Source organism: Schistocerca nitens, chromosome 1 (assembly GCF_023898315.1).
Source record: "Schistocerca nitens isolate TAMUIC-IGC-003100 chromosome 1, iqSchNite1.1, whole genome shotgun sequence".
Classification (NCBI taxonomy): Eukaryota; Metazoa; Arthropoda; class Insecta; order Orthoptera; family Acrididae; genus Schistocerca; species Schistocerca nitens.
The window spans coordinates 275,052,853-275,066,971 of NC_064614.1; the positions used below are offsets into that span (position 1 = coordinate 275,052,853).

Genomic DNA, 14,119 nt, shown 5'->3' on the forward strand with positions numbered 1-14,119 from the left:
GCCTCAGAGCCCCCCCCCCCCTCCCCCACCAAGAACGCCGCACCTGCAGTAGAAAGCAGGCATTGTCAAAATATACCTATAACCTTACCACAGCTTTATTGACATCCATAAACAGATCTCCCGTGCTATCTCCTCATCTTACACCAGCATACCTGTCAAACCAGCGCTCTGACCAACACTCCTCTGATCACCCTGGCCTTGAAAAGCTCAACCACATTGCATTCGGAAGAGAAAGTTGGTGACTGCAATTTCATAAATAGATCTCAACGCAACGAAAAATGTCTTTGCTTTAATGACTTCCATCCCAACTTGCGTATCATATCTGCCACACTCTCTCCCCTATTGTTAGTGGGGACCAGATAAAAAGTTAGTAAACTTTATAACCAAATTGATCTGAAGTGTTCATTATATAACCTTCATGTATGTCATACTGCTTAAACACATTCTAAAGACCACAACCTTCACTGGTTTTTCCATGTATTTTTTTTAGGTGTGTGGGACAATGAAATGAAATGATCGTATGGCATTGTTGGCCGGGAGGCCCCCTGCGGGGAAGTTCGGCCGCCGTATTGCAAGTCCTTTTTAGTTGATGCCACTTCGGCGACTTGCGAGTCAATGATGATGAAATGAAGATGAACACACAACGGGAGAGAGAAAAATCCCTGACCCCGCCGGGAATCGAACCCGGGACCCCATGCGCGGGAAGCGAGAACGCTACCGCAAGATCACAAGCTGGGGACAATGCTGTGGTGAAACATTTTATTGAATAACTTCTAGAATTTGGAGCTGTTTGGGTTCAATCTGAAGTTCACCAGCTCACATTTTGCTGATGTTCACTCTTATTCTAGTTGTGTTTCTGTAGTCCGAGTGTGGTGTTAAAAGCAAAATGATATAACTGTGGGAGGAAGCATGTAACTTCTCAACTGGGAATGCATCAGAGAGCAAATATAGAGCCCCTCCTGGCTTTTGCCGTATGGCCAAGGGTAAAAGCTCTTGGGAAAACCTCCACTAGAAGTGGTTTCATGTGTATCTTACCAAACTAGCATGTTAACTAATGGAGGTTACTATCCTAGCAGGTTACTTACACAGTAGCTGTGCGGGCCAGTTCTTCTGACTGGGAAACCAATCAATTACTCTGTTGTTAAAGTTTGAAATTTCACCGATTTCCTCCATATGAATGGAACAGACGGAGTGTTCATACTTTCCTGACCCATACGATTCCTGAGGAAGGTTTTAATTCTTTTTAAAGTGCTGAAACTGTACTCTGCTTCTACTGTTTAAAGAGGTGTAGTTAGTACAATTTGCAATGTTTTGTGCACTTCAGTGAATAGTTCTTCAAAGCAACGTTCCACCAGAAAGGTGACCAGCTCACAAACTGAAGCAATGCCTTTAAACATATCATTGTGGCAAATGACTGACAGTTATTTTTCACTTAATCATGGAAAATAAAGAGAGTGTAACTTAATGACAAAGTATCGACTAAAGTGGATGGGAAATGATCATTGAAAGACGCAAACTTTTTTGGATCAATAATTTCGAAGCTACTAAAGACATGAGAGTTTTTGAATCTTCCTTTGAGTTCGTTGATCACAGTGTCATACACTTCTTTGGCATCTGCTGTCAGATTAGGTTCAGTGCTATACTTTGAATGTTTTCTTGAAGGAGCAAAACATTTATCTTCAGGAATTCAGTACCTGTCAGTGTTCTCTCTTATTTCAGAACAGCTGACTCAAAATGATGTAATGCGTTGCCTCTAGTCATGGTATCTGCATTCTGCATCCAAACTGTGTTATAAAAAATTTCAACAGTTTTCATAATCTTGTAGAAAAAAAAATTATGAAGGAACAAAAAGTCTGAATTAGGAGGAAAATTTCTTAAAGCAAATACTTCTCTTACTGTAATATCATCCCCAAAATCTTCTTGTTTAATCTTATCAAAATATTCCAATAACTGTAATTTGTGTTCCTGAACATTAGTTACTATGCGAGACTGGAAATCCATCTTGTTGAAGAGACTGAAGGAATTCTCTTGTTGCAGAGTGTCAATGACAAATCACTTTGCTTAGGTGATTAGGAGAAAGACGACGTAAATCCAGAAATATTTGTGAAGAACAACCTGTAATACCACAACCTTTTAGGATTCTATATCCTTTTACCAGTCTCATCCCCACTCTTCTGAAGAAGGCACATGTATAATATCAGTATGCTACTTTGATTTGGTCTTCTCTAGTTATCTGGATTTGAATACACTGAAGATTTTCTTTTGCAGCAAATTAATAATTTGCATTAATTTAAGCTATTGTTTTGGCATTGTTTACATTGGGCTTCACCAATATGCAGAATGAGGGAAACATGTTGGGTTAAAAGCTGATGTACCATCACAATTTGTACATTACACAAACTTCAGCCACATGGTAGGAATAAAATTACTGTTGTAATTATGAAATAATTAACGTTAAAGTCCTGATATTTTTAGTCATTAAAAGACAGCTATTTTTATGTTTTCAAACTAAAAAACCAACTGTATCTGTATTGGAAATATGACATGATAATTTTTCAGCCATAATTAGGCATACTAACATTTTAATTTGTGTTAGTTAATGGGGTTGTAGTTACAACTCTATAGAAATGTAAAGTTTTATTTGTACAAAATTTAATTAATTGAATCCCGACCTTTCATTCAATAAAAGTAATCCCTCTGTTCACCTGAAAATGATTATCCTTTAAGGAAGTAGAATGATATATGGAAATTAATGAAATATATTGTTGTAATTTTTCCCGAGGGCATGCAGCTTTACTGTATGGTTAAATGATGATTGCGTCCTCTTGGGTAAAATATTCCGGAGGTAAAATAGTCCCCCATTCGGATCTCCGGGCGGGGACTACTCAGGAGGACGTCGTTATCAGGAGAAACAAAACTGGTGTTCTACGGATCGGAGCGTGGAATGTCAGATCCCTTAATCGGGCAGGTAGGTTAGAAAATTTAAAAAGGGAAATGGATAGGTTAAAGTTAGATATAGTGGGAATTAGTGAAGTTCGGTGGCAGGAGGAACAAGACTTTTGGACAGGTGAATACAGGGTCATAAATACAAAATCAAATAGAGGTAATGCAGGAGTAGGTTTAATAATGAATAAAAAAATAGGAGTGCGGGTTAGCTACTACAAACAGCATAGTGAACACATTATTGTGGCCAAGAGAGACACGAAACCCACGCCTACTACAGTAGTACAAATTTATATGCCAACTAGCTGTGCAGATGATTAAGAAATTGAAGAAATGTGTGATGAAATAAAAGAAATTATTCAGATAGTGAAGGGAGACAAAAATTTAATAGTCATGGGTGACGAATTCGGTAGTAGGAAAAGGGAGAGAAGGAAACGTAGTAGGTGAATATGGATTGGGGGTAAGAAATGAAAGAGGAAGCCGCCTGGTAGAATTTTGCACAGAGCACAACTTAATCATAGCTAACACTTGGTTCAAGAATCATAAAAGAAGGTTGTATACATGGAAGAAGCCTGGAGATACCGACAGGTTTCAGATAGATTATATAATGGTAAGACAGAAATTTAGGAACCAGGTTTTAAATTGTAAGACATTTCCAGGGGCAGATGTGGACTGACCACAATCTATTGGTTATGAACTGTAGATTAAAACTGAAGGAACTGCAAAAAGGTGGGAATTTAAGGAGATGGGACCTGAATAAACTGACTAAAACAGAGGTTGTACAGAGCATAAGAGAACAATTGACAGGAATGGGGGAAAGAAATACAGTAGAAGAAGAATGGATAGCTTTGAGGGATGAAGTAGTGAAGGCAGCAGAGGATCTAGTAGGTAAAAAGACGAGGGCTAGTAGAAATCCTTGGCTAACAGAAGAAATACTGAATTTAATTGATGAAAGGAGAAAATATAAAAATGCAGTAAATGAAGCAGGCAAAAAGGAATACAAACATCTCAAAAATGAAATTGACAAGAAGTGCAAAATGGCTAAGCAGGGATGGCTAGGGGACAAATGTAAGGATGTAGAGGCATGTATCACTAATGGTAAGATAGATACTGTCTACAGGATAATTAAAGAGACCTTTGGAGAAAAGAGAACCACTTGTGTGAATATCAAGAGCTTAGATGGAAACCCAGTTCTAAGCAAAGAAGGGAAAGCAGAAAGGTGGAAGGAGTATGTAGACGGTCTATACAAGGGCGATGTACTTGAGGACAATATAATGGAAATGGAAGAGGATGTAGATGAAGATGAAATGGGAGATACGATACTGCGTGAAGAGTTTGACAGAGCACTGAAAGACCTAAGTCGGAACAAGGCCCCGGGAGTAGACAACATTCCATTAGAACTACTGATGGCCTTGGGAGAGCCAGCCTGACAAAACTCTACCATCTGGTGAGCAAGATGTATGAGACAGGCGAAATACCCTCTTGAAGAAGAATATAATAATTCCAATCCCAAAGAAATCAGGTGCTGACAGATGTGAAAGTTACCGAATTATCAGTTTAATAAGTCACAGCTGCAAAATACTAACGCGAATTCTTTACAGACGAATGGAAAAACTGGTAGAAGCCGACCTTGGGGAAGATCAGTTTGGATTCCGTAGAAATATTTGAACACTTGAGGCAATACTGACCCTACGACTTATCTTAGAAGCTAGATTAAGGAAAGGCAAACCTACGTTTCTAGCATTTGTAGACTTAGAGAAAGCTTTTGACAATGTGGACTGGAATAGTCTCTTTCAAATTCTGAAGGTGGCAGCGCTAAAATACTGGGAGCGAAAGGCTATTTACAATTTGTACAGAAACCAGAGAGAGTTGAGGGGCATGAAAGGGAAGCAGTGGTTGGGAAGGGAGTGAGACAGGGTTGTAGCCTCTCCCCGATGTTATTCAATCTGTATATTGACCAAGCAGTAAAGGAAACAAAAGAAAAATTTAGTGTAAGTATTAAAGTCCATGGAGAAGAAATAAAAACTTTGAGGTTCGCCGATGACATTGTAATTCTGACAGAGACAGCAAAGGACTTGGAAGAGCAGTTGAACGGAATGGACAGTGTCTTGAAAGGAGAATATAAGATGAACACCAACAAAAGCAAAACGAGGATAATGGAATGTAGTCGAATTAAGTTGGGTGATGCTGAGGGAATTGGATTAGGAAATGAGACACTTAAAGTAGTAAAGGAGTTTTGCTATTTGGGGAGCAAAATAACTGATGATGGTCGAAGTAGAGAGGATATCAAATGTAGACTGGCAATGGCAAGAAAAGAGTTTCTGAAGAGAAATTTCTTAACATCGAGTATAGATTTAAGTGTCAGGAAGTCGTTTCTGAAAGTATTTGTATGGAGTGTAGCAACATATAGAAGTTAAACATGGACTATACCTAGTTTGGACAAGAAGATAATAGAAGCTTTCGAAATGTGGTGCTACAGAAGAATGTTGAAGATTACATGGGTAGATCATATAACTAATGAGGAGGTATTGAACAGGATTGGGGAGAAGAGGAGTTTGTGGCACAACTTGACTAGAAGAAGGGATCGGTTGGTAGGACATGTTCTGAGGCATCAAGGGATCACCAATGTAGTATTGGAGGGCAGCGTGGAGGGTAAAAATCATAGAGGGAGACCAAGAGATGAATGCATTAAGTGGATTCAGAAGGATGTAGGTTGCAGTAGGTACTGGGAGATGAAGAAGCTTGCACAGGATAGAGTAGCATGGAGAGCTGCATCAAACCAGTCTCAGGACTGAAGACCACAACAACCAAAACAACAACAACATTGTTGTAATGATAAAACATGTAATTTATAGTCTTAATAGAAACAGATTCTTTCCTGTCTTTGTATGAAATTATTCACTTTTATTTCATGTAAATTTCTACGTAATTTGGGAAGATGTACATAAAAGTTTTAATTGTTGAACCTAAAAATTTTATTATTTAACAATGTCAGTAAGTAACTCTTCAGGCTTTCCCAGCGAGATCTTGAGATGTGGAAAAATTGCGGGCGCGGACCGCGAACACAAGTCCTGACGCAGGATGGGCCTCTGACAGCTGCCACGACTGCAGATGGTGGACGAGGCGAGCACGGACGTCCGTGGGAGCACCAGGGAAGTGCCAACACCTCAGGAGCAGCACCAGGCGGGCGCGGACCGCAAATGGAACGCCTGACACAGGACGGGCCTCAGACAGCTGCCACAGATGGTGACCAAGTCGGGCGCGGACGTCCGAGGGAGCACCAGGGAAGAGAGAACACATTACAGGCAGCGCCAGGCGGGCGCAGACGGCAGAGAGAGCACCCAGCGCCCTCTGAGCATAAATACTGGACAAGATCCTCCAGTACCGCAGTCTCAGGTAGCACCTGAAGAAGGCAACGAGTTATGTGGTCGAAATATTGTGCCAGAGCGACACAAACATCAGGCAGTAGACCCCATTTTTCCACATGTCAATGTCAGTAATTGTTTAAAATCATATAAATAGAAGCGATTTGTACGCCACCATATCTCGGTTGGAGTTCAGTTTTAAGTCAGTCATGAGACAGTGTTAAGTCAGTTTTACATGTAGTTCGCCACCCAACATCTAGTGTGCAAAATAAAACTCTTTGTGAAAACAAATTCCTGGAGCTTATTCCTACCATTGCACAATTCCTGAGTGGCAATGCAGTAAAACCAAGATGAACCTATGGCAGCATTAAGAAGCAGCACCCCGGATTACAAGAGATACATATTGTTTATTTGGTGGAGGATATCCTTAATATGATGCGGTATTCTGTTTTCTTGTGTTAAGCAATGATACACATCCCAAACTTCACCATGCAAAAATCATTTTTTCACCACATTATACTACAAATCTGAGAGACTATGTTTTTATCACGAGCATTCTTACTAACCAAATTCATTTGGTATGCAGAACAGTGGACATACTTGGCATATGGGAAAGTACTCCACACTGGAGTCTGTACGCCACCATGACTACCATTCATTACTGGGGCACCACTGTATGCCTGAGGAATGAGTTTTTCTTGAACACTGAAAGGTTCCAGACTTCTTTTTTGGACCTCACTAAGCCCATATGCTGTCCTATCATTAACATTTTCAAAGGAAAGAATCTCAACTGGTTTGCTTCCCTTAATATACCACAGTATGACAAATTGACTTCTGCATATATCATCTGTTGTTTCATCTGCCTGCACAGAAACAAATGTGGTAGCATTAATGTCTTTAATCAGTTCTTCAACATAAACTTGGTACATAAAGTCTAAAAGTTCATTGCATACGATGTGTGATGTACATGTCCATACGATAGTTCTATAACTGCTTAAGGGTTCATCTAACGTGCTGTCAAGATTTCCTAGAAAAGGTAACAAATCTAAGAAATTGCTACAGCTTGCTGACACTTTCTTCATTGTGAGTGTTTCGTGCCAGCTCACGAGCTCCACAAAACATTAAGCACTCTACTCTTCTGTTAAATACACATCTATTCTTTGTAACTAATTCATTATGGTTCTGATCTGACATTTTATATGCTGAATCTTTCTGAACAGCAATGCTAATTGTGCCAAACATTTTGTATTTACAAGCATTTTCTGAATGTAGTCCACTTTTTTCTGGTTTCTTAATGCCTATTGTCCACAATCCTTCACAACCAAAAACACACAATAGAAACAAAATAATTTTTGCTTTTCTTCACTAACTGTTAACCAAGTTACAGAACCATGAGTTGCAGAAAGTTCTCTTCTTTCCATTGAATTGAGATATCATGAAATCTTTTCGTTGATGTGCATGTAACTGCCTTATTTCCAGCTTCTCTTCTATACTTAACAAATGAAAGGGCGTTTTAAGCAAACTATCTTCTATATTTGTTTTAAAGTCGTCACTGTGCACTGTGCAAACACTTGAGTTTCAACCAAACAGCTCCAGCACACTGAAAGATGGCCTTGTTTGCTGTTTCCCACATTTCCTTTTGAGGAATGGCAGTAGGGCAGAGGGGGATAGGGCAGAAGGGGACGGGGAGGGGGAGGAATGCAACAAGGCATGTGACAGCAACTACCGTCTGGAGCTGTGGGTGCAAGGTGGCTGGCCCCAAACATTGCAAAGACTTGTGGGCACGTGGGTAGGGGGGGGGGGGGGGGGGGAGTGGGAATGCAGCTGAGACAGCGGGGTTCGGGGAAAGAAGGGTATGGGTGAGATGGTCCATCCACCGGGCCCAATCAAGGAGGCTCAAAGCTGAGCTGGAGGAAGGTAAACAGCTTGGTCATGTTACTGGGACTGTACTTTTAGGAGCTGGGGGTGTGGGGGGAGTAAGGGCCATCTGCCAATAGCCCCATAGCACGGCTGTGGTGTAGGGAAAGAGGAGTACATGTGCAGCGGCCCATCCACTGGGGCCCGTGCTTGCTGGCCCACAGCTATGCTTCGGCAAGGAGCATGATGGAGAAGGTGAAACTGCTTGGTCACGTCACAGTGACTGTGGGCCAGGAAAATGGAGGGAGTACAGGGCTATGGTCCACCTTCCACTGACTCTTGGCTTTGGGTGAATGGGAAGGGTAAAGAAAAACTGGTTTGTCACTGCAAAATGGTACACTTTGTGATGAGTCGGCAACAGAGAGAACTGGGTCTGATTACATTGGGTTTCTGTCAGTCGTATTATGCCAAAATCATGTCACATACTGTTTGTGGGGGTGTGCCCCTCTGGCCCTTTAGAACGAGATGCCCCTGGCTGCAATAATTACTGTGCACCATGCAACATGGGCACAACAGGTCACCAACTGTCTACTTGCCTAAATGGGTATCACCCACCAACTGTCTACTGGCCTAAATGGGTATCACCAAACTGCGACCAATCGCAAACTAGATCATCCAATTGCCGAACATGCTACACGGCACAGCACATACAACTTTTCAACAGCTGGTTTGCTATGCATGCCATCTGGATACTCCCGTCCTGCATAAGATAAGTTTCTCTGAGGTACACAGGCAGGATGTGTCTCTCCTCCGAATTCTACATGCTTGTAATTTCCCTGGCCTAAACCTTCGCTACCCACTGCCTCCCTTTAACTTTTTCTCTTTCTCTTCTATTGCTGTTCATACCACTCCTTTCTCATCTAGGCTGTGCACTGCCCCCCCCCCCCCAACCAAATTTCCACCTTCCCCTTTCTATATTTCTTGCATGCTCAACCCCCTCGTAACTCCCTTCATTTTGTTGTGAAGCCGCTGAGTATTTGTCTTTCCCACTCCTGCCTCACACTAATCTCTCCTTGCTTCGTGCGTCTTCCCGTACCCTCCTCTACTCATCCATTAGCCCAGGCAACTGTTCTCTAAAATCGGTACTCAATAGTCAGTATCACTGTGCTTGTGGCTATGTGCATTTGGGTGTCTGTGTGGTTGAAGTCTCTTTCTACAACAATCAGTTCATTAAGTCTTGATTGCTAAATATTAAAATGAATCATTTCCAGAACAATGGAACAGCTGATAAAGCTGATCTGCAGGACAATCAGAAATAAAATACAGAGAGCAAATGGTTCTGTACCAGACCTAGAGAATAAGATTGAGTATTCCCATTAAAAATATCAAAAGCGATACCTTTACTCGTGTGCAAATGGGCATAAAGTTGAAAATTACTGACCCATTTTCCACTCCACTTGACATTCTCTAAAGTTATGGAGGGAGTAAAGAAACAACTAGTCATCAAGTACTTAGATGACCACAGTCTATTGGATGATAACAAGCATGGCTTTCGAACTGGCAGAAGTACAGGAACAGTGATAAATGATTACACTGACAAAATAGTAATTTGGATAACAACAATAGTGTTGTCAGAGTTAATTTAGGTTTTTACTATCATTTTTGGCATGGTTAGTCATGAAATCCTTTGAGATAAGTTTGATGTAATGGGGATAAAAGGAATAGAACAGATGTAGATTCAATTATATTTGCAGAGTAGATTACAGGTTGTGGAGCCCACATCAACTCATGCTAATCATAAAATCAGATAAGTATCTGATGCAAGAAAAGTCAAAACAGGTGCACCCCAGTGAAGTGCGTTATGTCACCTACTGTTCCTTACTTTATAAAAGATATACACATCTCAGACATTGGTGCCAAGATCTTGTTGTTTGCAGATGACACTAGGTAATAGATAGTGATGTTCAGGGACCTCTGTCCACCGCAACTGTAAGTCCTTGCATTCATGGTTCAATACCAAAAGGTTGACAATAAATCTGAAGAAAACAAACTATATACACATTGGGAACAAAAGTTAAAACCTAGGTCTCCATCTGGTACTGGACAGAAATGAGTTAGAAGGTGTACAAAACTTAAGGAATGCACACTGACTAACACAAACTTGAAAGGCCCTGAAACTAATCTCGCCTAGAAATTGAGTTCTGCATGTTTTGCTATGAGAATTATTTCTAAAGTTTGCTCCCCCGGTGTTGCCAGAATGGATTATTTTGGTTACTTTCAGTTTCCTTGTATCTTACGGGATAGTTTTCTGGGGTAAAGTTAGTAGCCGACCAAAAGAAATTTTTACATTACAGAAAAGGGCTATTCGAATCTTGTCACATAACTCAGCTAGCACTCACTTCAAGCCCCTATTTAAAGGTTGTGTTTGTTTACCATTGTACACATACAAATGTGTGCTGATGACATGGGCTACACTTTGTGACCTGCTAGTCAACTATGATTACCAGAGTTATAATATACAGAACAAGTTAGTACAACCTGCTCTCAGAAACATGTGAGCCACTTTGGTTTCAGTCTGTATACTGTGCTGTCAACATACGTAACAAGGTTGGAGAAGGTAAGTGTTTTTAAATAATAGTTAAAACCATTTCTTGTTGAGAACTGCTTTTACAGTGTAAATGAATATGTTAACTTATTGGATAACTAGGCCGTCATTCATTGTTGGGTTGTTCCGATTCTGTCAACCGATGCACTATCAGTAATGTGTTTGTCTTTCAAAGAATGGTTCGGCTGCTGGTCTTCTGTTTGCTCTGTTTCAAATAGAGTGACACACACCTCCAATGAGAAAGGAAATGGTGCTAACCTAATTGTGACTGTTTTAGTGTCAGCAGGGTTTCATGTGCTCATGCTTCATATCTTTTTGCAGTGCTCTATAATGTGCTTGTGTTTATTATTTTCTGAGAGGTGCTTTTAATCAGAGTCGTGATTTACCTACCTCACTGGGTGACTTATTCTGCATTTTACAAATTACTTAGGAATAAAAGACGACGATTCACTGAAAGGCACACAAACATTTTGTCTGTGTGCCTATTGATGATACAGCACTTCTGCCTTTCAGTAAGTTGTCTCCTTTATTCCTAAATAATTTGCTATTTTCAGCCAGAACTTTCCATACATTATTATTGAGCATTTTGCACTTTTAGGTAGTAGCACGTAATTTATTCACGTGTTTTCACTTTTTCAGAGTTTTTATTATCAAAATTTCATTCACTTACTTACTGTGCATATTGCACTTATAATGTAGACAATGCATTTTGTTATTCCCTTCCAATCATGTACTGACTGATGTGGCTACTCTACTCTTAATGTACTGGACTTGTATACAAGAGGACTGGGGTTTGTTTCCCCGTCCAGCCATCATGACTTGATTTTTCCATGGTTCCCCTTGTCGCAAAGGTGACTGCTCGGATGGTTCCTTTGACTAGGTCATGGCCGATTGCCCACCCTATCCTATCCCATTTTGTAAATGTTACATACAAATACAATTTTTGTTCATTTTTGATGTGGCCAATACTATTGTACCAAATGGTCTATGAATGAATGAATGAATAAATAAATAAATAAAGACAATACTTATAGGCGTAAAAGGATTTGGAAGGAAGTCAACAATAGAGAAGGGAATGAGACAATGTTGTAACCTATCGTCCACGTTATACAAGCTGTACAATGAGTAAGCAACATAGGAAATTAAGGACAAATTTCAAGAGGCAATTTAAGTTCAAGGAGCAAAATGAAAGTTTGAAGGTTTATCGATGACAGAGTGATTCTGTCAGAGACAACAAAGGATTTCTAAGGTTGGCTATATGGGATAGACAGGCTATAAGCAAGTTAATGGTGTGCACTTATTTTTAATAAGGCAGTGCTGAGGGAATTAGACAAGACGTGAAACACAAAGTAGTCCACTAAGCTTTCTATCTGGGCATTAAACTAACAGTCAATGGTTGAATAAGAAACTATATAAAGTGCAGACTGATAACACGAGGCGCTTTTCTGTGAAAGATAAATTTAAATGTTTTCTCAAGTAACTGTCTCTCACGCGCAACTTTATATGGAAGTGGCACATGGATAATAAACAACACACAAAAGATAATATAAGCTTTTGAAATATGCTGTTACATATTCAATGCTACAACTGAAGTACCACACCAAATCAGAAAGAAATGTGGTTTCTGACATAACTTGAGTAAAAGTCCGGATAACATTGGTTGGACACAGCCTGAGACATCATTGAACAATACTTAATCTGGTAACTGAGCGAAGTAGGTTTTTTGTGTGTGTGTGTGTGTGTGTGTGTGTGTGTGTGTGTGTGTGTGTGTGTGTGTGTGTGTGTGTGTTTTGGGGGTGGGGGAGGGACAAAATTTTATATACTGATTAAGGATTGACTATAGTGATAGGCTTGGATGTTCAGTGGTTGGTAATATGCACCTGTGTGTGGTTTCTCTGTATGTTGTTCTTGTACATGCTTTGTGTTGAACCGGTGCCTAATAAACCATGTGTATTTCAAAGTATGCAAATATTCATTTTCTAACAAAATCTCAGTAGGTTATGGCCCCAGGTGCATGTTAAAAGGACACTTGCACAAAAATAATAACTTAACTCTGTACAAAAGTTTTTTTTTTAAAGTTATCTCCAAGAAGACTTTTTGAAGTTGTTAATTCCACACAACCAACTATGGATTCAACGAGAATTATCAACATCTGACTTCTGGAAGGCAAAACAAATTGGAACACCTGGAACTACAAAATAAGTATTTGTCTGCGAGGAATTCCTGGCGCACTTGCTGTTGTGGAAGGCAGGTTTGTGAAACCTATTATTCTTTCAGAAGGTGCTACCGTTGAACAAAGGGCGATCTACAAAAGTGCATTAGAAGCTTTTAACAAAGCAGACATCAACACTCTACCTGTTTTGACTACAAATATGTCTGAATAAACTTTGCAGAAAATAATGTGTCTAACTACAGTGTGTGAAGTGTGGACAGAATTACACAAAATATTTGATGGTGTGTCTGAACACAAAGTTTACAACCTTTGTTTGCAGATCTTTAGTTACAAAAAGGCTCCTGAAGACAATATTGCGACACATATTTCCAAACTGAAAAATTTGTGGACTGAACTGAAACAGGAAATGGTTAAAGATATTGTAAATAATTCAGAAATGCCCGATTTCTTTTTGATTTGTAACATATTAGGTACACTACCAGAAGACTATTTTTTGTATAAATCTAGTTGGATGCTAATGTGTAGAGATGACAGAACAATTGATAATTTAACAAATCAATTGTGTGCATATGAAAAAGCTTTGACTATAAAGAAGTATGATTTTAATAAACAAGAAGCCCTCACTACAGGCTCATCGAGGCTGTCATTTCAGCAAGTAAATGCAATGGAGAGAAAGAAGAAAAAGAAATTAATATGTAATTACTGCAAGAAACCCAACCATACAATTAAAGTGTGCAGAAAGTGGGCAGCTGATGGCAAACCTCCAAAACCAGCTACTACAGGTACAAATTTGCTACTTCTTGCTGTGATATCATCTTTGATGAACTCTGAATGTAGAAATGAGGACTGGTATTTAGACAATGGTGCAACAAGTCATATTACAAATGAGAGGAATTGTTTCAAGACATTTCAGCCTTTTCTAACAAAACACTCAATTACTACAGCTAATGGTGACATAATTGAAGCAACTGGAAAAGGTTCAATAGACATTGAAGCAACATTTGGAGGAAACTGGAAGAGAATTACCTTGACAGATGTATGATATGTACCTCAGAAACACATGAATCTATTCTCTGTTCTTGCAGCACAGGGTCAACACCCAGAAAGTAAATTCACATCAACTGCAGAAATTTGTCATCTTAAGATTGATAATGTCACTAGATTGGTAGGTGTCCG

General features: G+C 39.7%; 1 protein-coding gene across 2 annotated transcripts in view; it reads right to left on the reverse strand.

Annotated features, from left to right (window-relative positions):
• The window catches only part of LOC126248133 (protein N-lysine methyltransferase METTL21D-like), a 33,754-nt gene that overhangs the window by 14,547 nt on the left and 5,088 nt on the right, over positions 1 to 14,119 (reverse strand). The window contains exon 3 of one of the 2 annotated variants that reach the window (XM_049948836.1): positions 6,170 to 6,346. The exons of the other annotated variant lie outside the window; for it this stretch is intronic. Within the exon in view, the coding sequence (XP_049804793.1) occupies positions 6,170 to 6,346 (177 nt within the window). Of the gene's footprint in view, positions 1 to 6,169; positions 6,347 to 14,119 lie in introns of those variants that run through there. 2 annotated transcript variants of the gene reach the window in all.